Here is a 24,101-nt window from a genome sequence, read left to right on the forward strand (position 1 = left end):
TTATGAAGCAAGAGTCCGCTTGTATATGTATGCTTGTATTTGCTTGTAATGTATGTTGATGGAAATATGTATCAGGTCTGATCGGCATATTAACAATTGTTATACAGAGCGCACTGCAGTGCTAACGTTAAAGCGCCGCACACACTTTTGTAACCCGACACCGTTAGCAGCGGCAGCTCCGCTCCTTTTAATGCAGCTGCCTTTAGCGCCTATATATGGTACAATAAGCTCTGGTTTACGGTTACATCATACAAATGTAACTTATAAGTATAGTTATACAGTTCTTAACTGTGTATGTATATTTACCATCCTTATTTGTTCTCTCACAGAAACCACATTTATGTACATATCCACGCAAACCTGTTTATGCCTTGCAATTGGATGACTGAATAAACATTACTATCATCAAAGTTCACTCTGGATTAGCTGCAGTTCTTTCTAGCCGAATAATTAGGCCAGTTGAGTTCCAACCATCCCACTGCGCACAGAATATCCCACAGGCACCGTGTCGAATGTGGACGAGGTCGAACTGGAAGCCATGTTAATCTTGGACTAAATCGGCCACCGTAGGAGTTGAAACGAAATCGGAATTGAGAGGAACAGAAACTAAAATTCGCTTGATGGTCATATACCTTTTCACCACTAGATGGGGGAAAATATCACACAGTGTAGCTTTAAAATATAATAGGCCTTTGTTGACTACATTCCAAATAAAATAAACTACAAAAAATATATATTTCCTTTGCTCTGTTGCTCTCTGTCACAGGCCTACCTGAAGCTCATTCATTATGCAGCTCATTAATGCGAGTCCTTTGTTATCTCAGGTGCTATCTCATCATTATTCATTAGATATCACGCCTCCTCGCATATTGGCTTAGTGAAGAGAAACGGTCTTACAAATTTTAAATCAGTATATTGTTTTATGTGAATGAGTAGGCTCAATGATTCTCACATCAGTTTAAAGAAAAAACTCTATACAAATACAGACAGGAGTCAAAAGTCTTGGGAACAGATATCTATTGTGTGTTTTGAGGCCTTAATTTTAAAACAATTTTTTAAAACTAGCCACAACTCTTCTTCTCCGTTTTTAGTGTATTTCTGTGGCAGAATTACAGTGCCACATACTGGCCTGGCATGTATACTACATCGTTTTGAGCCGTTTTCATGCTCTCGTGTGTACGCAGATATTTCTTGAAACGAGGAAAAAAAAAGATCGGACAGGGAAAGTTCTGGCTTCGTGTGGACAGGGCCATAGTAAGTGACCCGCCAAATTGGCTAGTGATTTGACAGTTACCCGCTAAAATTGATTTTTACCATTTGGCAGGTGTTTATTTCAAACCCTGTTAATAATGAAGCTGCTCTGAGACACTGAAAACGGTTATCACAAGTCACGCAGGTGCGCTTCATGAACACAATGCTTATATATTTATAAATTAAATGGCAGCCTTTGCAATTTGAAAATCGCACCAAGTAATATAGCGATTTATATTTAACGATGGTATATTGTGCAACCCCAGACTAAACTTTGTTTGTTGAGTGTCATTCACTGAAATGTAAATTTAACTGCAGCCAAGTGACTGTGCGACAGAGTGACCTCTTCCCACTCTGCAACCCACAAATGGGTCGAGACCCAAAGTTTGAAAACCCCTGGCCTATAACACACTCGCACATGTTTATTTTTTAACAATTTGCCAGGAGTAAAATTTACATATGTAGTTTAAACAACCAGATGCATTTACACTTTTCCAGTTTCGTCTGAAATGCGTCCCAGACCTGCACCTTCTGAATTGGTTTGTTTGGGTGATTGGATTTAAATCGGTCTCGAAAGAATTTCGGAGGGAATTTACACCTGGTCTTTCACAATCGGATAGATATCTGAGCAGAGAAAACATATGAAGTGACCAGGTGTAAAATGACCATAACTCACTGCACTGCTGCAGCTGGCGCGGACTCTAAATACCGTGTGAGCCAGTCTTGACAGTTGCGGTAGCATGGTCTAGTGTTGTTTCCACCAGCGCAGCACATCTCATAGTTTCTTTTAATTAATTAATGTCTAAAATAAAAGGAGGAGAAGCCTAAAACAGGTCTGAAGCCCGGCCTGCATGTGAGGCATGACGTGAAAATTGTCCCTAAGCCCAGCCCTAGGGACATAAGTAAGTCGGGGCCCGTCGCGAAATGCAGGGCTCTAGTCGTGTGATGACTCTGCGAGCAGGGCTCGCAAACTTATACGTTGATAGGCAGGTAGGACATTATATGTTGGAAGAACACTTTTTGGTCCTGAGACTTCCACAGAAGATATATGTACATGTTTTAATATTTAGACCACTTCTATTATTAATTGCTATCAGGATGCGAAGAGTTTCAACCAGTATAACAAAAAGTGTTTATAAAGAAATGGTCTTTAAGTCACAGAAATTCACGTTACCCACACCAGACCCTAAAGTATAAACAAACAAAACTTTCATGCAGTGACTGTATTACAGAAACTTACTTTATGGAGTTCCTGAAGTGATCTTCAGCAGGGTTTTTGACTGTGCAACTGTTCAATAACCACAGATCAGCGTCAGATGGATTTTCTGGCGAAAGAGAGAGTTACACATGAAGATTCCCACCACGATGACCTGTCAAAACTATTCACACAGCCGTAACACAATACGAGACATTGTCAGATTTTCAGCTATAGGATGATTTTACACCCAAAATGATTAATAAATGCACACACACACACACTAATCCATGAACTTCTTAAATGTTGCAGACATGTTTTACTACCGTATCCACAAACAAATGCCTTTTAACTTGTGTGTGCAAAATACAGAATTACATGAATGTGCAGCGATTTGTGCAAATACCATGACTACCATGATTTTGCAGTTAAATAGAACTCCTTAATTAAAACTTGTCCTCAATCCTAAATAAATCCTAAAAAGGATTTAATGCTGTTTTGTTAAATCATTTAATTGCCCTAAATGTAATAACCTTAAAGGGATAGTTCACGTAAACTATAGTTCAAGTAAACTTTCGACCGACCACCTTCCCTGTTCAATTTATGGAAAAATTGTTGAAAGTTCCCCTGCCGATCGAAAGACTAACGCAACCAGGTACGCTCGTCATAATGTCACGTACGCATCTTGAGTTTCAATTTCAACATTCAACACTTTTCCATGGAAGGCGGTCGGTCGAAAGTTTACTTGCTAAAGTTTTAAATATGAATAATTTTCTTACACAGACGTGTTGATTCGCTTCAGAAGGCCTTATTAACATCCCGGAGCCACGTGGAGCACGTTATTTGACGGACAGATGCACTTTTTAAGGACTTCAAAAACAGACCAACTATGAATCAAATTCTAATGCTTGGATTAGCCTGGACTTTTGTAATATAACTCCGATTTTATTCGTCTGAAAGAAGAATGTCATATACATCTAGGATGACTTGGGGGTGAGTAAATTATGGGCTAATTTTCCTTTTTAGATGAGCTATCCCTTTAATAAGGGATGCTCCGATCAGGATTTTTGCTGCCGATACGAGTACCGATTTCTTGTCATGGTGATCGGCCGATACCGATCCCGATTCCAATGCTTCACTGATTTGTAAGCTCTCTGATTACTGTTAACCTTTTTTTTTTTTCAGATTAAAAAAAAAAAAAAAAATATATATATATATATATATATATATATATATATATATATATATATATATATATATATATATATATATATATATATATATATATATATATATATATATATATATATATATATATATATATATATATATATATATGTATGTATGTATGTATGTATGTATGTATGTATGTATGTATGTATGTTATGTATGGTATGTATGGTATGTATGGTATGTATGTATGGTATGTATGTATGTATGTATGTATGTATGTATGTATGTATGTATGCATGCATGTATGCATGTATGTACAGGGAGTGCAGAATTATTAGGCACGTTGATTTTCTGATCATATTTTTTTTCCAGGCACATTTGACCAATTCCAAACCACAGTAATCCTAATAACTACTATTGATTTAGTATTTAATAATGGATAAGTGATATATAATTGTTCATGAAGGCTGGAAATGAAAATCACCTTATATTCAGGTGTGCAGAATTATTAGGCATGTTTTCTTTTACAGATAAATTGAGCCAAAAAAGAGATTTAACTCAGACTGAAAAGTCAAAAAGTATTAAATGCCCATGAGAAGGATGCAATACTAATGCAATACTAGACATTGCAGTTAAGGCATGACCATTGGACAGTGAAATGCTTGTTGGGTCAGCAGGATCTGACAAAAACAGGTGGTGAAGAAAAGACACCTATTAACTGCAAAAGAATTAAGAATTAAGGTGAAGAATTAAGGGTGAAACCATCAGGAACCCTTTAGTCTCCAGCGCCACCATTTTCCAAAGCTGCAACCTACCTGGAGTCTCCAGAAGTGCAAGGTGTCAGGATCTCAGAGACTTCAGTTAGGTAAAGAATCCTAAAAAATGACCCCCACTAGATAAGAATCACAAGCTGAAGTGTTGTAAAATACATGAAGAAGGTTTTTTTTATAGGCTTTATGGACAGATAGGTTGAGAGTGACTCTTGAAGGACCAGCACCACATCCTCTAGTACGACTGTTTGAAGAATTCATCTTCCAGAATCTGGTAGTACGTTTTGGGAGTTCATTTTTAGTCCATCTCTGCAAAACGGACTTCAGGATGGACTAAAATGAACTCCCAAAACGTACTGCCAGATTCTGGAAGATGAATTCTTCAAACAGTGGTACTAGAGGATGTGGTGCTGGTCCTTCAAGAGTCATTCTCAACCTATAAAACCTATAAAAAAGCAGGCTTCATGTATTTTACAACACTTCAGCTTATGATTCTTATTTAGTGGGGGTCATTTTTTAGGATTCTTTACCTAACTGAAGTCTCTGTTGCCTCTGGCTTGGCGTGCTCAGTTGGGGACACTAAATTTTTCAACTAAACATCGAAATACATCTAAATAATAAACTAAATTAACCATTTAAACTAAATTACTGATCAAATTATTGATCTAAAGCCCACACTGTCACTGTATGATACTTGAAATTTTTCCAGAATGGCTATACAGCTGAATAAAATTATGCTGCATTATTTTCCTGTTTAACACTGTAAAGCTGCTTTGAAACAATCTACATTGTTAAAAGCGCTATATAAATAAAGTTGACTTGACTTGACTTGACTCTGAGATCCTGACACCTTGCACTTCTGGAGACTCCAGGTAGGTTGCAGCTTTGGAAAATGGTGGCGCTGGAGACTAAAGGGTTCCTGATGGTTTCACCCTTAATTCTTCACCTTAATTCTTAATTCTTTTGCAGTTAATAGGTGTCTTTTCTTCACCACCTGTTTTTGTCAGATCCTGCTGACCCAACGAGCATTTCACTGTCCAATGGTCACGCCTTAACTGCAATGTCTAGTATTGCATTAGTATTGCATCCTTCTCGTAGCCTTTGTTCACCAGGTTTGCACACACTGCAGGAGGGATTTTGGCCCACTCCTCCACACAGATCTTCTCTAGATCAGTCAGGTTTCTGGCCTGTCACTGAGAAACACGGAGTTTGAGCTCCCTCCAAAGATTCTCTATTGGGTTTAGGTCTGGAGACTGGCTAGGCCACGCCAGAACCTTGATATGCTTCTTACAGAGCCACTCCTTGGTTATCCTGGCTGTGTGCTTCGGGTCATTGTCATGTTGGAAGACCCAGCCTCGACCCATCTTCAATGCTCTAACTGAGGGAAGGAGGTTGTTGAAGAATAAGAAGGATGCTATCACCCCCATGCTTCACAGTAGGGATGGTGTTCTTGGGATGGTGCTCATCATTCTTCTTGTTCCGCGCGAGTTCTGAAGACGTCAGCGAGTTCACAGAAGTGGCGCTCTGCTTTATCAATACACTGACAGAGCAAGCCACACAAACATTAACTATAACGTCCTTCCCTAATCAGAAACCGTGGGTGGACAGTTCAATTCGCACTGCAGTAAACTCGCGCACTACCGCTTACAATGCCGGTCTCCTAACGGGGGATATGAGGGAGTACAAAGCTTCATGTTACGCCCTCCGGCGCGCCGTTAAAGCCGCAAAACTCCGATATAAAGACCGAGTGGAATCTCATTTCCAACTCAACGACTCCCGGCGGATGTGGCAGGGACTGAGGACCATCTGTGCTTTTGGAACTAAATCCTCTGCAGAGGTGAGAGCTGATCCGTTGCTGGTGAACGAGTTAAACTCTTTCTACGCTCGCTTTGATGGTAATCGCGGCAGCGCGACTCCGACGAGTGACGCGTCAGAGAGAGTCCCTCAGAGCAGCAACAGTCACGTGATCTCTGTCTCGGAGGACGAGGTTCGGAGGGCACTCAAACGTGTGGATGTCAGGAAAGCTGCTGGGCCGGATGGTATTTCAGGTCGTGTTCTGCGGTCCTGTGCTGATCAGCTCGCAGGGCTCTTTACATCCATATTTAACGAGTCCCTTGCTACATCTGTTGTCCCCACCTCCTTCAAACGATCCTCCATCATCCCTGTACCTAAGATCAGTAAACCCTCTTGCCTAAATGACTATCGTCCAGTGGCTCTCACATCTTTAGTCATGAAGGTCTTTGAGAGACTTATTAAAAACAACATTTGCTCCTCCATTCCTGACACTTTGGACCCTCTTCAGTTTGCCTATCGTCCCAATAGATCGACTGAAGATGCCATCTCTCACGTCCTTCACTCCTGCCTCACTCACATCGACAGCAAAAGTGGGAACTATGTCAGGCTGCTATTTATTGACTATAGCTCAGCCTTTAACACCATAGTTCCCATTAAGCTAACACACAAACTCCTGGATCTAGGCCTGAATTCTTCTCTCTGCCTCTGGATTGAAGATTTCCTCACTGGCAGACCCCAGGCGGTGAGAGTAGGCCAGTTCACCTCCACCTCCATCACCCTGAGTGTTGGAGCTCCACAGGGCTGTGTACTGAGTCCCCTGCTCTACTCTCTCTACACCCATGACTGTTTGTCCACACACCGCTCCACCTCTATCATCAAGTTTGCTGATGATACTGTTGTCCTGGGTCTCATCTCCAACAACGAGACGGCATACCTGGACGAAGTGGAGCAACTGACATCATGGTGCCAGGACAACTGTCTCTCTCTGAATGTTAACAAGACCAAAGAACTGATTGTGGACTTCAGGAAGAGACAGCATCGGTCATACTCCCCTCCCATGATCAGCGGGACACCGGTAGAGAGAGTGAGCAGCTTCAAATACCTGGGTGTGAACATCTCCGAGGATCTGACCTGGACTACACACATCCAGACACAGGTGAAAAAAGCCAGGCAAAGACTGTACCACCTGCGCCAGCTGAGGAAATTCAGGGTTTCACCAGCCATCCTGAAAACTTTCTATCGAGGGGCGATAGAAAGTGTCCTGACTCAGTGCATCACAGCGTGGTACGGGAACAGCACCAGTCACGATTGCAAAGCCCTGCAAAGAGTGGTGCGCTTATCCGAGCGCATCTCAGGCTCAGCTCTCCCGTCTCTGCAGGACATCTACACCAAACGCTGCAGAGGTAGAGCTACTAAAATCATCAGAGACATTAATCACCCTGCAAACTCTCACTTCACCCTGCTGCCATCTGGTAAGCGCTTCCGTAGCCTGATGGCAAAGACTGAAAGACTCAGGAGGAGTTTCTTCCCCCAGGCCATCAGACTCCTGAACTCAGTCACGTGACTTCACTTCACCCCGCACACGCATAAACATCCAGTTTAAACATTAACATCCACATACTGCCATTGCACTGCACTTTACGTTCCTATTGTTACTGTGTAACAACCTGTAATAACCTGTTTGCACATCATACTCCTGTTTGCACATTATACTCCATCTGCAATTATACCTATTGCATGCACATCATACTTCTCTATATATAAATATATATATATATTTTATGTTAACCACTTATTTTTAAGTCTACAGTTTCTCACTTATCATATCCACTTATTTTATATTTTATATTTTTATTTTATTTTTTTATTTTTATCTTATTTCCTATTTTTATCTTACTTGATTTATTTATAACTCTACTTATGTTAATACTTTTTATTCTAATTTTATTCTATTTCTATTTTAATTTCCCCTTGTGTTCTTGTAACTGTTATTTGCACTGTCCATGGAGCGGACCTGTTTACATTTCACTGCCAGTTGTATATTGTGTATATAACTGTGTATGTGACAAATAAAACTCTTGAATCTTGAATCTTGAATCTTCCTTCAAACACGTTTAGTGGAATTATGACCAAAAAGTTCTATTTTGGTCCCATCTGACCATATGACTTTCTCCCATGACTCCTCTGGATCATCGAAAAAATATAACTTTTTGTCTCAGCCTACCTAAAGCCGTCATCTCCCTTTCTTGAATCTTGAATCTTCCTTCAAACACGTTTAGTGGAATTATGACCAAAAAGTTCTATTTTGGTCCCATCTGACCATATGACTTTCTCCCATGACTCCTCTGGATCATCGAAAAAATATAACTTTTTGTCTCAGCCTACCTAAAGCCGTCATCTCCCTTTCTTGTACCTGATTGTGATGCATTACAATCCTTGCCAAGAAAAAAGTTATTTCCATGTTATTCCCATCTTGTTATTCCAAGCATGCTTAATTCACTCATTCATTTTCCTTCAGTACTCCATCTGGGAATGCGGTATATTCTTAGGTTTTCTCCGAACAAATTTTAGAACGATGACGATGTTGTGCGCTAGTTTGAGTTGTAGTTCAGTAATGGCGGCGGAGAAAGATGCGAGCGAAGCCATTCAGTTCTGTTGGTGGCCATGATGTTGTGGCCCTCCTCCCCAAGGGGTTCGGGAAAAGTTTGATTTTCCAGCTCGCTCCGTTAGTGGTGAAGGAGTTGGCTGAAGCGCTACTCGGACGGCAATTGTTTCTCGAGGGGTCGTAAGGTATTGTCCTCATTTACAGTGGTGATTTGTTTTGCCGTCTCCCACCACCCGCGTAAAAATCCCCGGCCGAATTACCTACTGCTTTTGACAAACACCAAGGTCGTGTGGTAATTTAATTGCATTTCTAGACTTTTATTTTTTTAAATGGTGGCAAGTATTTACAAGAGCAATATATTTCATCACTGCTCAAAAAATAAAAATAAAAGCACGTAAACATTTGAATTTGGCCACTATTTACGGCAGCATTTATTATACAAAGCTTAATGCTAAATCACTGAAGTTACCTTTTAAAATCAAGAACATCCAGGTAGACAAAGACACCTGAACTAGGGGTGGATGGTTATTTTAGTTATTTTAATTTATCTTCGTTATTAAAAATAAGAACTAAAAACAGTAGTCTTCACATTAATTAAATATAAACTGATACATAATAAAGCTACAAAGGTTATTCAGCCAAGAGCACAGTGATTTTATCTTTTTCTTTTGTTGTTTGACAGACAGCGGCAGGTTTACTGTATTGGCAGGTTTACTGTATTAGCAGGCTGTCACTTTAAGTCCTAATACACGGATCCTATGATATTGTATACCCAACTGATATTGTTCACTTAAAGCATAACCGACTGTGTTTACATGAATACTCATCAAGACAGACATTGACATAGCTGTGTGTGTATTTGAAAGTTTGCATGTGTAACAAGGCACGAAGGAATCACACGCTTTCAGAGGCGGCTTGTGTGCATGTTTCGGGGTGTGTGTCAGACAGCAGAGAGCGCGAGACTGCAAGGAGTTGTTTTTCGCAAGTTATTGCGTTTAATAACTCTTTTTAACGTCAAGCAAATCACATAAGTAACAGTCGTGTGCCCAGTCTATTCCCTGCTATATGCGTCGACCTAAAACTTACACTTTTCACAATGTTGAAGTAGTCTATTAAAATCATTCAGATATTGTGTGCCGTTGCAATATACATATCGCGATATGAACATGTGCGATATTTCGATAATTTCAATATATTGTGCAGCCCTAGAACATGCCATAAGAGAAATGCACATTTCATACAGATTACATAATCAGAGAGTGGCCTATTTCTTTTCGTTTTTAATGGTTTAGATTAAAAGACATTTCAAGCTTTCTATTGACATATTTCTCATGTCTGCGAGGCAAGTAGCCAATACGCTGAGTTTCGGTTCATTTATGAGACATGCTCCAGTTCACACGCAATGCAAGTTATTGCTCCGGCGCCTCCATATATTGTCTGATATATTTGCTTATTATTTATTAAAGGTCCCGTTCTTCGTGTTTTTTTTAAGCTTTGATTGTGTTTACAGTGTTCATGTTTCGCGTGTAAAAAAACACAGTATTTTTCATACAATGTACTTATCTGTGTACCGCTGTTTTCACTGTCCTAAAAACGGCTGGTGATTTCCTCTTTCTATGAAGTCCCTCCTTCAGAAACACGTAACGAGTTCTGATTGTGCAAGCGCTTACCGTGTTGTAATTCGACCGCAGCTTAGCGCAGGTGCCAGCAGTTCCTGTGTTGTGATTCGACAGCAGCTTAGCGCATGTTGGAAAGGTCACGCCTCTTAACGGAGAGATGTATGCGTTCAATAATCTCTACAGCGTCCCTGGGAAAGCCAAACAAAGGTGATTTGACTCCTGGATGAAAATAACAGCGTCTCGACGACATGGCGATAAACACACTCAACGCAACAGTTCCTTTTCTCCACGCGACACGTCCGCTTCTCCACGTGGGACAGCAACAAGACCGCGCCCCCTTTTTCGCGTTTCTTTGTGGGCGGAGGTAAGTCTGTTCTACTGCTCTACTGACGTAATTAAAGAAGGAAGTACCAGGATGTAGTCCAAGCCAGCCGTTCGCTGTAGGCTTTGAAAGGGAACTTCTGTTAAATAAAATATCTCGCTTGGCATTGAACTTTGAGCTTTATAATTTTACAGGTATTATTTATGCTCTAACAGCAACATTACACACTAACTAAAGTTTGAACAATGGGATCATGCGGAATGGGACCTTTAAATCCAGGCAATTGGTTGATGTAACATTGATTAAAATTAAGATACAATTTATACCAAACAAAATTCACTTTAAAGAAAGGCTTTCTACAAAACGAAACTTAATGAAGTGGTCAAAATAATTTCTGACCCACTCCAGGTCTTCCAAACATCTTATGATGTGTCCCATCTTATTCATGCTGTTCACTTTTCATAATCAATATAGACTAAATAAAAAAATTGCATAATATTTAAACAAATATGAAACCAAATACCTCCTTTTACTGGCTACAAGTATAGTTAGCCTACAGTACAGAGCAATTTCATGTCGGATCGGGATCATGAAATAAGCCATACTTTTTTTTAATTACTCTTTGGTCTAAATTTACACATTACTACTAGTATTAAATTACTACTACTAGTAATATAAATTTGCGATATTGCCGCTATGAATGATAAGTTAGAGATGTTACCTTTCTTTACTATAATCATTTAGTCACAAAAACTGTTCTCTCTAGCAAGTAAGCATTTTTCAAGCTTATGGCTGTTTGATAGCTGTATATGCACTTATTGTACATTGTTGCTATTTAAAAAAAGTGTTCAACTGTTAATAAATGAAATACATGATCATATGACTTGACACATTTTTTTCATTTACAGAATAATATTGTGATATATCGTGGATGATTTTCTTGCAATATATGGTCTGTCATAGAATCGTTGGTGTTGTGATATATCGTTACGTGGGCAAAATATTGTGAAAGTATCGCATTGTGTGTTAACCTGTGATTTCCCACCCCTAGTTAGGACACAGAGCTATACTAAAAATACTCAACTTTTTTTTGGAGCTCAACAGTCCTCATGTACTTCATGGCAGAGAGCAGTGTGAACATTCTGCTAAACATCTCTATTTGAGAAAGTAAGAATACAGGTTTAGAACGGCATTATGGGCGAGGGAAAAAAGGGTGAGCAGACCTATATTATACGTCCTTTCTTTTTGGGCTATGTAATAACAGACACATTTCAATGATACCCTCAAAAAACACTATCTGAAACTCTTTCTTCTGCAGCGCCACTGTGGGCCTTCACTGTAGGATGACAGCTCTATGTTTTGGAGAATTAAATGGGGTTGAGAAAGGCAGGATGTCCATATGATGAGCTACAGCAAAATAAAGCGAGCTTTGGTGATAATTAACCAAATATGTATTCACTACAGTAATTTCTCGCAAAAAAATGACATCAGAAGTGGAAAATGTTGGTCAAAAAAAGCACAAATTTCAGGCGCCAGCTTTCTTTTTTATCTTAACTGTCATGGAATGGAAAGTATTGAAATTAAAGTATTGAAATCATTTATCCTGAACTGTCATGGACATGGTCACAAAGGAAATTATAACTGTATGATATTACGATGTATGAATTACGATTAAGTTGTGGGCTCCATCTTCTGGAGGGATGCGGAAATTCATTCGGTACAACCGTTACAGTGGATTATGTGCATTCTCTAGCCACTGAGCGTCCATCAGTTGTATACTTGTTATTTTTGGTGCATTATGGGATTTAATGAGTGCATAACGTCCACTATGGTTTCGGACACCACTACAAATGACTGTACCCTGCAATAATGCCTTATTTAAGGCTATAGGGGGCGATTTCGGACACAGCCCAGGTGTGTTGGAGAGAAGTCACACCCCTGCTGGATAAATCGGTGCTTCATGAACACCAAACATCAGAAAGCAAAATGATGCACTCAACGGACATTTAGAAAAAATATTTGCATAGTATAATTTGAAACATGCCTTAAGTATAACAGGTTTAGTAATAAAACAGACAAGGGTCAATTCAAAACATAATTCCCACTTAGAAATGTGTCACTTCAGGATCACTGACACAAGTGTGCTTTGTGCGTGTTTGCCTGAGGTACTAGCAGTCATTTTGACACACACAGCTGTTATGTTTTTCAGAAGTCATTTGCATGAATTTGCCTTTAGGGCAGAGCACAGACAATCGCAGAGGCTGTTTTGGGTAAGATCCGTCTTCGGTTGAATTGACTCACTGCAACCGTCATTATCTGAGTCACAAAAGATCTTCCACCACCAACGGCCAAAGCACACTCAACCAAACAGAGCGCAGAGTAAGGGCCACACATACTTCAACAACGAAGGTCAAATAAAGATTCTCTTTCAGTCATCTTTTCACAAAATCATTGATTCAGCTGATTTTGGTGAGGCAGCTTCAGCCATGACAAAATTTGACATGATCTTCTAATAAAGCAAATTAAAAAAATTAAGAAACATACACAGACACCAGCAAACTTCTATGTTCAGACATTAAGTTTAACATGATAATGACTCAAAATATACAAATAAGAAAAGAAAAAAAAAATCCAGAGAACGGATTAGAAGAAATGTAAGGAATTTTGCACAGAAGAATGGACAAAACTTAATTTATAATAAAAAGAAAACACCAGCTACTAAAAACTAGAATGGAAAAAGTAGAGAAAAAACACTTTTCTATTGTATGTGGAAAATGAGGTTAGCAAATGCATCTATGGCGTCTTTAGAGGTGTCCAGTGGTAAATGTGACAGTGTTAAACCAAACATGTCACACCTGTGGACCATGGCATACAGAACGATAAAGATGGCTTCAAACTGTAAATGACTGCTTTCTGGCTCAGCTGATATTGTTGAAACAGCCAATGGCACAAAACAGCCCCACTCAATAACAGGATCTCTCAGAGATCACATGCTGATGTTCAACTGAAGAGAAAGTACAATACAAAGGCAATGTGCACATCTGGAGTGAGTCAACTATGGACTGTAAACATGTGTCAAAACAATCATACATACATCAGGTGATCTGAGCCATCCTCTATTTAGGGCATGAGGCTCTTTCTAAATGTGTGTTGACTGCATCACATCATCAAATATTAAATAAAGCATGACTGAAAGCCTACTGCACCTGAGCTGCAATCATGTACAGCACCGATGGCATCTGTCACTTTGTGACAGAAAGCAACGGCATGCATTGGAGGCTAAAGTTTGTTAGTGAAGAGCACTGATCTATAATTGCTTCTTCAACTGGATTTGAATAAGAGAAGTGAGTTGAGAAAAGATGATGTAGTGGTGCACATTATTCTTTCTAGCACAAACAGATGAATCCGAGCGACAGAACACACTCCGGCTGCTTTGACCCCAAACGCATCATGTCAGACTGTGTTTAAGATTAAGCCTTAAATATCAACAGTGTGACAATTCCATAAGCACAAAGCAGCAACAGGATCTTAAAGGGCCAAACGTGCCGAAAGAACCAAATGAATCATTGAATGTCTGTAGGCCCTGAGGAAATCATATTTCTGATCATAAGCTCATACAAATCCATTTATACTGTCAAGTTACACTTTTACTGCATTCAAAAAGCAGTGAATATGGGTGCACTGAGGCGAACATAAGACAAATAAAGGTTACATACAGCATATAGGGCCACAGCCAATTAAAAAAAATTACTGAGGTGTCACAGCTGCAGCATGTCATGCTACAACATATGGCTAGAGCTGTAAGAATCCACCTTTAAACTGGAAAATGAGGGATGACACACTGTCCATCCCAGAAAGGAAAGCTCACAGAATGAAGAATTTAACACTGGGTAATACACAAAGTGATGACACACTTCACTAAAAATCAGTAAAGTAAGGCCTTTTAAATGACAAATTAAAAGGTGCGTCATGTCAGTTTTTCCACTGCAGCACTGCAATCATGTGCTCAGCCCTTAAAAAGTCATCTTTAAAGCATAAACAAGGCATTAGCATGCACTGTGAGCACAAGTGCTCCGGTTTCATTTTATTTCAATATCCGTGTTATGGAAAATATTTTGGGGTGTCTCACTTTTCAGTTAGGAAAATATATAAAATTTACATGACATGACTAATGTAATCTAATTTCAGTAAATGTGACGAGATAAAGATTAGCCATACGATAAAGAATTCATGTAAAATGAATATACAATTATTGTGAATGAATTTAATAAATGTGGTAACCTGGCTTTTCTGGAAGTCTTCAAGTAAAATATTAACTGCAAGTAGTTCAAATGTCTTAACTTTACAATAAATGATGGTTCTTTAACCATTTTCTTTTTACTTTATTTGCATAAAATCCCCTTAAATCATTGAATTCATTAATTTCCTTAAATCTGAATGAGAACTAAAAGTTATGATTATAGTCCTATTCAAACCATTTTTCAGAATAGGAGATGGACTAAAAATTAAGATTCTGGAAGATGAATTCTTCAAACAGTGGTACAAGAGTATACGATGCTGGTCCTTCAAGAGTCACTCTCAACCTATCTGTCTATAAAGCCTATTAAAAAAAAAAACAGTCTTCATGTATTCTACAACATTTCAGCTTGTGATTCTTATTAAAGGGGTGGTAAAACACGATTTCACTTTTCTAACTTTAGCTAGTGTGTAATGTTGCTGTTTGAGCATAAACAACATCTGCAAAGTTAAAACGTTCAAAGTTTAAAGCAAAGGGAGATATTTGCTTTTAAAGAAATCCATTTCTAAGGACTACAGCAAACGGCGGGTAGGGACTACTAGACATATTTAGATAAACCCCTCCTCCGAGAATATTAAATAAGGGGGGGTGAGGCCATTTTGTATTGCTGTGGGGAAGAGTTGTTGTGGTATAGTTAGTAGGCTGGAGTGTTGTTGCCGCGATGCCAACGAAACGCTGTTATTTTCATCCGGATTGCAGGTCCACTTTGTTCAGCCTTCCAAGGGACGGGGGTGCGTTGCAGTGCGTTTAACATACAACATGTTATATGCATGTGTGTATGAGACAGGGGGGAACACGGTCGCATTTGCAGCAGATATATGCTGCCCATCATAAATCAAAGCACGAGACCGACAGGGGTCGGAGGAGAAGACCGGAAAATGTGACATAATGGACAATATTCGTCTGTATTTGCAATACACGAGCCGCGGTTCAGCTGCGCGAGACAAACACTGCCAGTGTGAAGCACAACGGGCGTGCGCGGCTCCCGCTGCACATTTCACGGAAGAAAGCTTCCACAATCTTCGCGAGTTCAATGCAGGATTCGCACAACGGCTTGTCCTGAAAGATGGATTTAAAAGCTGTTTACGGGCCACAACCAGTAAGTGTGATTTATTTTTTGTTGATGGGTTTTCCTGTAATAGTTCGTATTGTTAATTGTACGTTGTAGCAAGGAAGTAAACAGATGACAACGCTGTTTGGCTCTGCAAACCAGTTTGTCAAATGCTCATTCATACTTAACGTTATCCAACAAACACCTAACGTTACAAACTTTTTTAAAATCTCAACAGCGAACTTTGAATTAGTGTAAATTATTCATTGTTTAGAGCTTTTATGTATTGTTTATATACATGCTTGTTTATCTACGGGCATGCTAAATATGGTTCTGTGTTTGATTTGTCTACTATAGTAAAGCCAATGTTTAGTGTTTGTTTTGGGTCAGTAGTTCTTGCGACAGATATTTGGCTATAATCATTCTAAAAATACAAAAGTAACAGTGCCATTCAATAGTGATCACTATAGATCCGCAGTCTTTACTCTTGAGGACTGAACAGGTTCTGCTCGATCATCTTCACTAAAATTGTACTAAAATTTAACTAAAATTGAACTAACAATTCTGCTTCCTTCTGCTTCCTGCTTCGCTACTGTTCGGATGCTCTTGCTTACTGCTCCGCGCTTTGCTCTATCGCTTCTATATTTTACAACTTCAGCAAATCAGCACATTGCTCAAACGACAAAGCTGGACTCCAATGATAAAATTAGAAACTCTGGTGACTGAATTCCTAAACAAAAAGCGGAATATTTCAACCGACCAGCCTCCCACTGCCTTAAGCTTACATTCCGGAGAAGGAAAAACACAGCTGCCTACATTCAAAAGGATAAGAAAATGCCTCTTCTAGAATATACTTGCTGCACAAACTGCCACAGACTTTTACAAAGGATTGCAGTTCTTGAAACAAAGTTATTTGCGGAACCATCCATCCAGACGAATCACACAGCAGAGCTTCATCATGATCGCCCTCTGCACACTGCCGGTGAGTCCCATAAATGTAGTGCTACTCAACATGTAGAGAAACAAGTAACTGATCAACACACTAATCAATGGAACAAACAGGGAGCAAGACCAAAAGGCACTCGAGACATCAGATTGTCACAAGCATCACATATTGCTGCAGTAGCATGCTCTACCCCAGACACAAGGATTGCAAACACTAGTTTTCTACCACCAAATATACATCTTGAAAACAGATTTGAAGTGCTAATGAATGTGGGTGAGGAATCCCCAAACGTGATAAATGTGACCGAACACAGATTGAATCAGCCCGCAGCTAACACTAATGCTAACAGGCGCTCAAGGTCGAGCAGACAGCGGCCCTCAGCTCAGAGCGCAGCCGAGCCCAGGACTCTGATAGTGGGCGACTCAACAATCAGAAACATTATCAGCAGGGATAATACCACATGCTGCCTTCCACAAGCAACAGTTTCTGATGTAAACAGGGAACTTAAGAACATTCTGATGAAACACAAGACTGCAAATCGACTCATCATTCATGTGGGAAAGAACGATATTCAGAGAGAGGAGTCAGAACTTCTAAAGAGGGATTTTAATGAACTCTTTGAAACACTTAGAAAACTGAAAGTTCAGCCGTTCATCAGTGGACCACTTCCAGCAAAAGGAACAAATAGGTTCTCACCGCTACTTGGGCTTAATACATGGCTGCAAAAAACCTGCAACATGAAGGGAGTGAACTTTATCGACAACTTTAATCTCTTCTGGAGTCAGAGACAACTGTTTACATCAAATGGCCTCCACCCAAACAAACTCGGTGCAAGAGTGCTAAAGGACAATATTTATTTTTCCCTTCATCATCCTTCAGCTGTGTGTGCTAACCCACTCAACCTGGATGGCACACACACACCAGTACAGAGTATGAACGATCACAGGATTTCATTTCAGCATCTGAATGGACATGCGGTTGACACACCCCACAAGGACAATGATAACACCACGCAGCCACAACAACCACTTCTCATGGACACACTCCCAGCTGAGCCCCGCCCTCAGAGCTCACCACAGACACACTGTGACGGATTAGAACTGCTCCAAATGACACAGATCGAGACACTAAACAGTAACATCTCAGCCCATACTGTGGAGTCTGTGGAGGCACTGGTAAAAATGGGGACTTATATGTGGTATAAGCAATAGGCTGGAAGAAATGTCTATATCACGCCTTGAACCGGACGATAACATATTGCAGTTTCCGGTAACACCAGAGAAACAGCCCCCCTCACCAGACATGTTATTCCGCTCTACAGCATCCCCGCCTCTGAGCTTCACAGAGAAAATGGATTTTGTTTATACTGGAAACAGACAATCATACTCGATCGCTGCGAGCCCCCAGATATCAACCAAAAAGCGTCAAGGCCCACAACCACCAAAGACTGTAGGCCCAGCTCGCTCTGCCCCTCCTCCTGTGAGATTTCTTCGGTCACAACGCCAGGGCACACACCCTCCTCCATCTGCACCAAAAACAACTGATACCAGCTCTCAGTGACGTGTTCTGGGTCCTCGCAACGTCAACAGCAATCTTATCAAATGTTTACAACACATGCGTGAATCCAGTGTGCCTGCTTCTTTCTCTATTTCTGTTCTGTATACGTGATAGAAAGTCCAAGGCTTTCTCAGGCCGTATGGCAAACCCATCTAATCTGCTGCCTGTTAATTGTCAAACTAAGATTACTATGGGGGAAAAAATTTAAATTAATACTGTTAAGTTAGCACTCTTAAACATCCGTTCACTTAAAAACAAATCATTTCTAGTCAACGACTTAATATCCACAAACAACCTAGATTTTTTGCTTCTAAATGAAACGTGGCTAGAAGACAGCTGCAGTGCAACAGTCCTCAATGAAACAGCCCCTCCTAACTTTACTTTTATGAGTGTCTGCAGACCAGTCAGAAGGGGTGGGGGGGGGGTCGCAGCTCTATTTAAAGATGTTTATCAAAGTAAGCAAGTATCATTTGGTGACTATTTGTCTCTAGAATATCTGGGCATTGTGCTAAAAGGTGCACCACGCATCCTGCTTATCATTATTTATAGGCCTCCGAAATATTCTCCGGCCTTTATTGATGACTTTACAGAGCTGTTATCAGCAATCTCATCTGAGTATGACTGTTTTGCTATTGCTGGGGATTTTAACAGTCACATTGACAATGCTGAATCCAGTACAACAAAAGATCTCATGACTGTTCTTAACACTTTTGATTTGACACAACATGTTCACGGACCCACACATGATCGTGGAAACACTCTAGATTTACTTATCAGTAAGGGGCTAAACATTTCATCGATAGTTATTAAGGATGTGGCACTGTCTGATCATTTCTGTATTTTCTTTGATATATCAATCTCTCCTGCCATTGAAACTAGATCTGTCTCTATCAAAAAGAGATGCTTAAATGAGAACACTAGTGTGCTGTTTATGAAGGCTATATCTCTAACACCAAGCATATCTGCAGACTCTGTTGATTTTCTCCTTGACTCTTTTAACTCAAAAGTTAAGGGTGTAATTGATGATATTGCTCCTGTGAAAGTCAGAAAAAAGAGTGGCAAACAAAAAGCACCCTGGAGAAACTCAACAGCAGTGCAATTAATGAAAAGACAATGCAGGAAATCGGAACGCATGTGGCGAAAGACAAAACTTGTAGTCCATTATAAGATCTATAAAGACAGTCTTCGTGCTTTCAATGTGGAACTAGGCAAAGCTAGACAGACCTTCTTATCAAATATTATAAACAGAAATATAAACAACACGCGCACTCTTTTTGCTACTGTAGAGAGACTAACAAACCCCCCGAGTCACATTCCCACTGAAATGCTCTCAGACAGCAAATGTAGTGAGTTTGCTTTCTTCTTCTCCGAGAAAATCATTAATATCAGAAATGCGATCAGCACATCCTTCAGTTGCTCTGAGGTGAGTCAGATCAGACCACAACCTCAGAAAGTTACTATGACTGATTTCGAAGCAATTGATGGTAAAATTTTAGAAGAAACAGTACAGCACCTTAAAACATCAACCTGCGCTCTTGACACACTCCCCACTTCTTTTTTCAAAAGTGTGTTTAACTGTTTAGAAGCAGATCTCCTAGAAGTGGTAAACGCCTCACTTCTTTCTGGGACTTTTCCAAACTCCCTTAAAACTGCAGTAGTAAAGCCGCTCCTTAAAAAGATAAATCTGGATAACTCCATACTGAGCAACTACAGACCAATCTCAAATCTCCCCTTCATAGGCAAGATCATTGAAAAAGTTGTTTTCAGTCAGCTGAACAAATTCTTAAGCTCAAACGGATACTTTGACAATTTTCAATCTGGTTTCCGACCGCATCACAGCACAGAGACGGCCCTCATTAAGATAATAAATGATATTCGCCTCAATACAGATACAGGCAAAACATCAATTTTGGTACTACTGGACCTCAGTGCTGCATTCGACACTGTTGACCACAAAATACTTCTTGACAGGCTAGAAAATTGGGTTGGGCTTTCTGGAATGGTCCTCAAATGGTTCAGGTCATACTTAGAAGGGAGAGGTTATTATGTGAGTATAGGTGACCATAAGTCTGAGTGGACATCCATGACATGCGGAGTCCCACAAGGGTCAATTCTTGCACCACTCCTATTCAACCTGTATATGCTGCCACTGAGCCAAATAATGAAAAATAACAAAATGGCTTACCACAGCTATGCTGACGACACCCAGATCTACTTAGCCCTATCACCTAATGACTACAGCCCCATTGACTCTCTATGTAAATGCATTGATGAAGTTAACAGTTGGATGTGCCAAAACTTTCTTCAGTTAAACAAAGACAAAACTGAAATTACTACATTTGGAAACAAAGATGAAATTCTCAAGGTGAATGCATATCTTGAGGCTAAAGGCCTGAAATCAAAAAATCAAGTCAGGAATCTTGGTGTGATTTTGGAGTCAGACCTGAGTTTCAATAGTCATGTCAAAGCAATAACTAAAACAGCTTACTATCATCTCAAAAATATATCAAGAATTAGATGCTTTGTTTCCAGGAAAGACTTAGAGAAACTCGTTCATGCTTTTATTACCAGTAGGGTGGACTATTGTAATGGTCTCCTCACCGGCCTTCCCAAAAAGACCATTAGACAGCTGCAGCTCATACAGAACGCTGCTGCCAGGATCCTGAGCAGAACCAGAAAATATGACCATATCACACCAGTCCTCAGATCTTTACACTGGCTTCCAGTTACATTTAGGATCGATTTTAAAGTGCTATTACTTGTATATAAATCACTCAATGACTTAGGACCTCAATACATTGCAGATATGCTGATTAAATACAAACCCAACAGATCACTCAGATCATCAGGATCAAGTCAGTTAGAAATACCAAGGGTTCACTCAAAGCAAGGAGAGTCTGCTTTTAGCTATTATGCCAGCCGTAGCTGGAACCAGCTTCCTGAACAGATCAGATGTGCTCCAACAGTAGCCACTTTCAAATCCAGACTCAAAACACATCTGTTCAGCTGTGCATTTACTGAATGAGCACTGTGCCACTGTACGTGCTTTGTCCGAACTGCTTACATTTTAATTTATATGCTTAAATTTAACCCTGTTTTTATTTTTATTTTTATTTTTAATTATACTTAGATTGAAAGTTGAATCTGTTTAGATTTATTAAAGATTTAATCTTTTTAGATTAAAGATTTAATAAAAGGGGGGATAAACCATAGGTGGATGTCTGTTTCTGTGGTAAATGCAACGTGACAAAATTTAGAGAATTTTGAGATATCACGTGGGCGAGGAGACCGTGCTGTGAGCCGGTTTTGGGCTATTGGGAGCCAATAAGAGAGGACGCTACTGGGAGTGTCCGCCCGTCTGGTCTTGGGTGAAGAGATCAGATCTGTACGGAGACGTCCGACAGATTCATTAGCGTACGCTAGAGGGGAAAAAAAAACACCGAAACAGACAACCAATATGGGGAAGTCCCAGAGCAAATTTGCTGAATATGACACACCGGCTTTATTTTTATCTTTCAATATTTTCTTTATTTTTTATTTCTTTTAATTCCTATTATAACTAATATTTTTATTTCATTTCTGTGTAAAGCACTTTGAATTGCCACTGTGTATGAAATGTGCTATACAAATAAACTTGCCTTGCCTAACAACTGATATATCATTATTTCTTCGTAGTGCAGTGTAGCGGTTCAATAACCAATGTAAAAAGGAGCGGAGAAAGAGGGCAACCCTGACGTGTACCTTGATAAAGCACAAATGGTTTAGAGATTATATTATTAGTCAATACCTCTGCTGTGGGATTTGAATATAGAATTTTAATCCATTTTCTTAAGTAAGGACCAATACCAAAGCAGGAAAGGGTATCAAAAAGATAGGCCCACACCACCCTATTAAACTCCTTCTCGGCATCTAGGGAAAGTAAGGCTGTGTCCGAGGCTCCTCTTTTAACATGTATGACATTTAACACACAATGTATATTATGAAAGGCTTGTCTACCCTTTACAAAGCCATTTTGATCCGGATCAATCAATAATGGTAAAAACTTATCAAGTCTGCTGGCTAAAACTTTGGCAATTATCTAGGTGTCTGAATTCAAAAGACTAATAGGTCTGTAGGAGGCACATTTTGTAGGATCTTTCCCTGGCTTAAGAATTAAAGTTGGCACGTAAATAAAGGCTGAACGTAAGGAAAAAGGAAGTTCTTCATTGCTGAAAGATTCATTAATCATATCAATCATTGGGGTTATTCATTTGTTATGAAAAATCTTGTAGATGTCTATAGGCAGGCCATCGGGACCTGGAGCTTTCCCACTACTCATACAGTTAATGGCTGCACTCAAGTCTGCCTCTTCAATTGGTTGATCCAGTGTTTTGGAATCTTCCTCAATGAACAAGACCTTTAACATTAGAGTAATGTACAAAATTACAAGGTTCCCCGTATAGTTTACAGAATTGAGATTTTTAATTTTTTTATTTTATGTACTGTACCTGATATAAATCCAGATAAATCAAGATCAGAATCTAATCGATATTGTGAACCAGAATTGATTGTGTAATGTCAATACCCAGCCCTACTTAACATGTTAAAATAAATTTTACTAAGACTATATTAACTGCCTTTATGATTAACTATTCTTGTTCTCAAAAAATCCTCATGAATTGGGAATTGCTGTAAAACTCATGAAAGCGACAACAGCTATGCTAATATTATCCATATTCTGTAACAGCCTGAAACACTTCAGTGCTGTTCAGAGCTTTTGGCAATTCATACTAAACTGCATGCATACAACATTCAATGCCAACAATTAAAGTCAGTGATGAAAAAAGAAAAATAAACACTGCTTTATCATGTGAAGAGAACTCTCCCAAGGAACAGTCTGTGGACAGTAACCCAAACTGCGATATTCCTGCATGACAAGCGCTTTCTAAAGATGGGTAATCTTCCTGCTGTAGATGATATGTGCTGCATTAAATCAAGAGTTATATCTGTATAAACCTTTCTTACACTTTGATGTTCGACAAATCACTGGGCTGCTATTCATCAAGATGGATATATATCTATATCTCTATATATATAATATTTTATGCTTAACAGATTGTATGCTTATTTTATGCTTAGTCCATAGTTCACATCACGCAATGAGAAATATTTCTCAGAAGATCCACCAGAGAATAGGTCAGCAGCTGTGAAGTCCATTCTTTCTCACTATTAATTCTGCTTCACAGATTAAGATGTGGTAAAGTGTTTGTCTAAACACCCAGCAGATATAAGGTGCTACATCACGACCAACTTTCTGCCCCTCACAAAAAAGTGCGGGGTCAGACAGTCAGAAGATACTCCACCCTATATATTGTAATAAGCCATAGTGACCATTTCTCAACAGCTCAAATGAAGCCTAAAACGAGATCATTAAATAGTTTAAAGTCATTAAAGCAATACATGTTGACTCAGATGAGTGAGAGAAAGGAGGCAGATGCTGTCAGATACACTTTTTATTGCATTTTCTCTCACTCTACTCTGG

The 24,101-nt window shown here is 39.5% G+C and overlaps 1 protein-coding gene across 2 annotated transcripts in view; it reads right to left on the minus strand.

The window, feature by feature from the left end:
• cdkal1 (CDK5 regulatory subunit associated protein 1-like 1) overlaps positions 1–24,101 on the minus strand; it is a 491,565-nt gene that overhangs the window by 425,147 nt on the left and 42,317 nt on the right. For both annotated transcript variants that reach the window (XM_079836708.1, XM_079836709.1), the window contains exon 4: positions 2,492–2,576. In XM_079836708.1, coding sequence (XP_079692834.1) covers positions 2,492–2,576 — 85 coding nt within the window. The remainder of the gene's footprint in view (positions 1–2,491; positions 2,577–24,101) is intronic.

This window comes from Gobio gobio (genome assembly GCF_949357685.1).
Source record: "Gobio gobio genome assembly, chromosome: 15".
NCBI lineage: Eukaryota > Metazoa > Chordata > Actinopteri > Cypriniformes > Gobionidae > Gobio > Gobio gobio.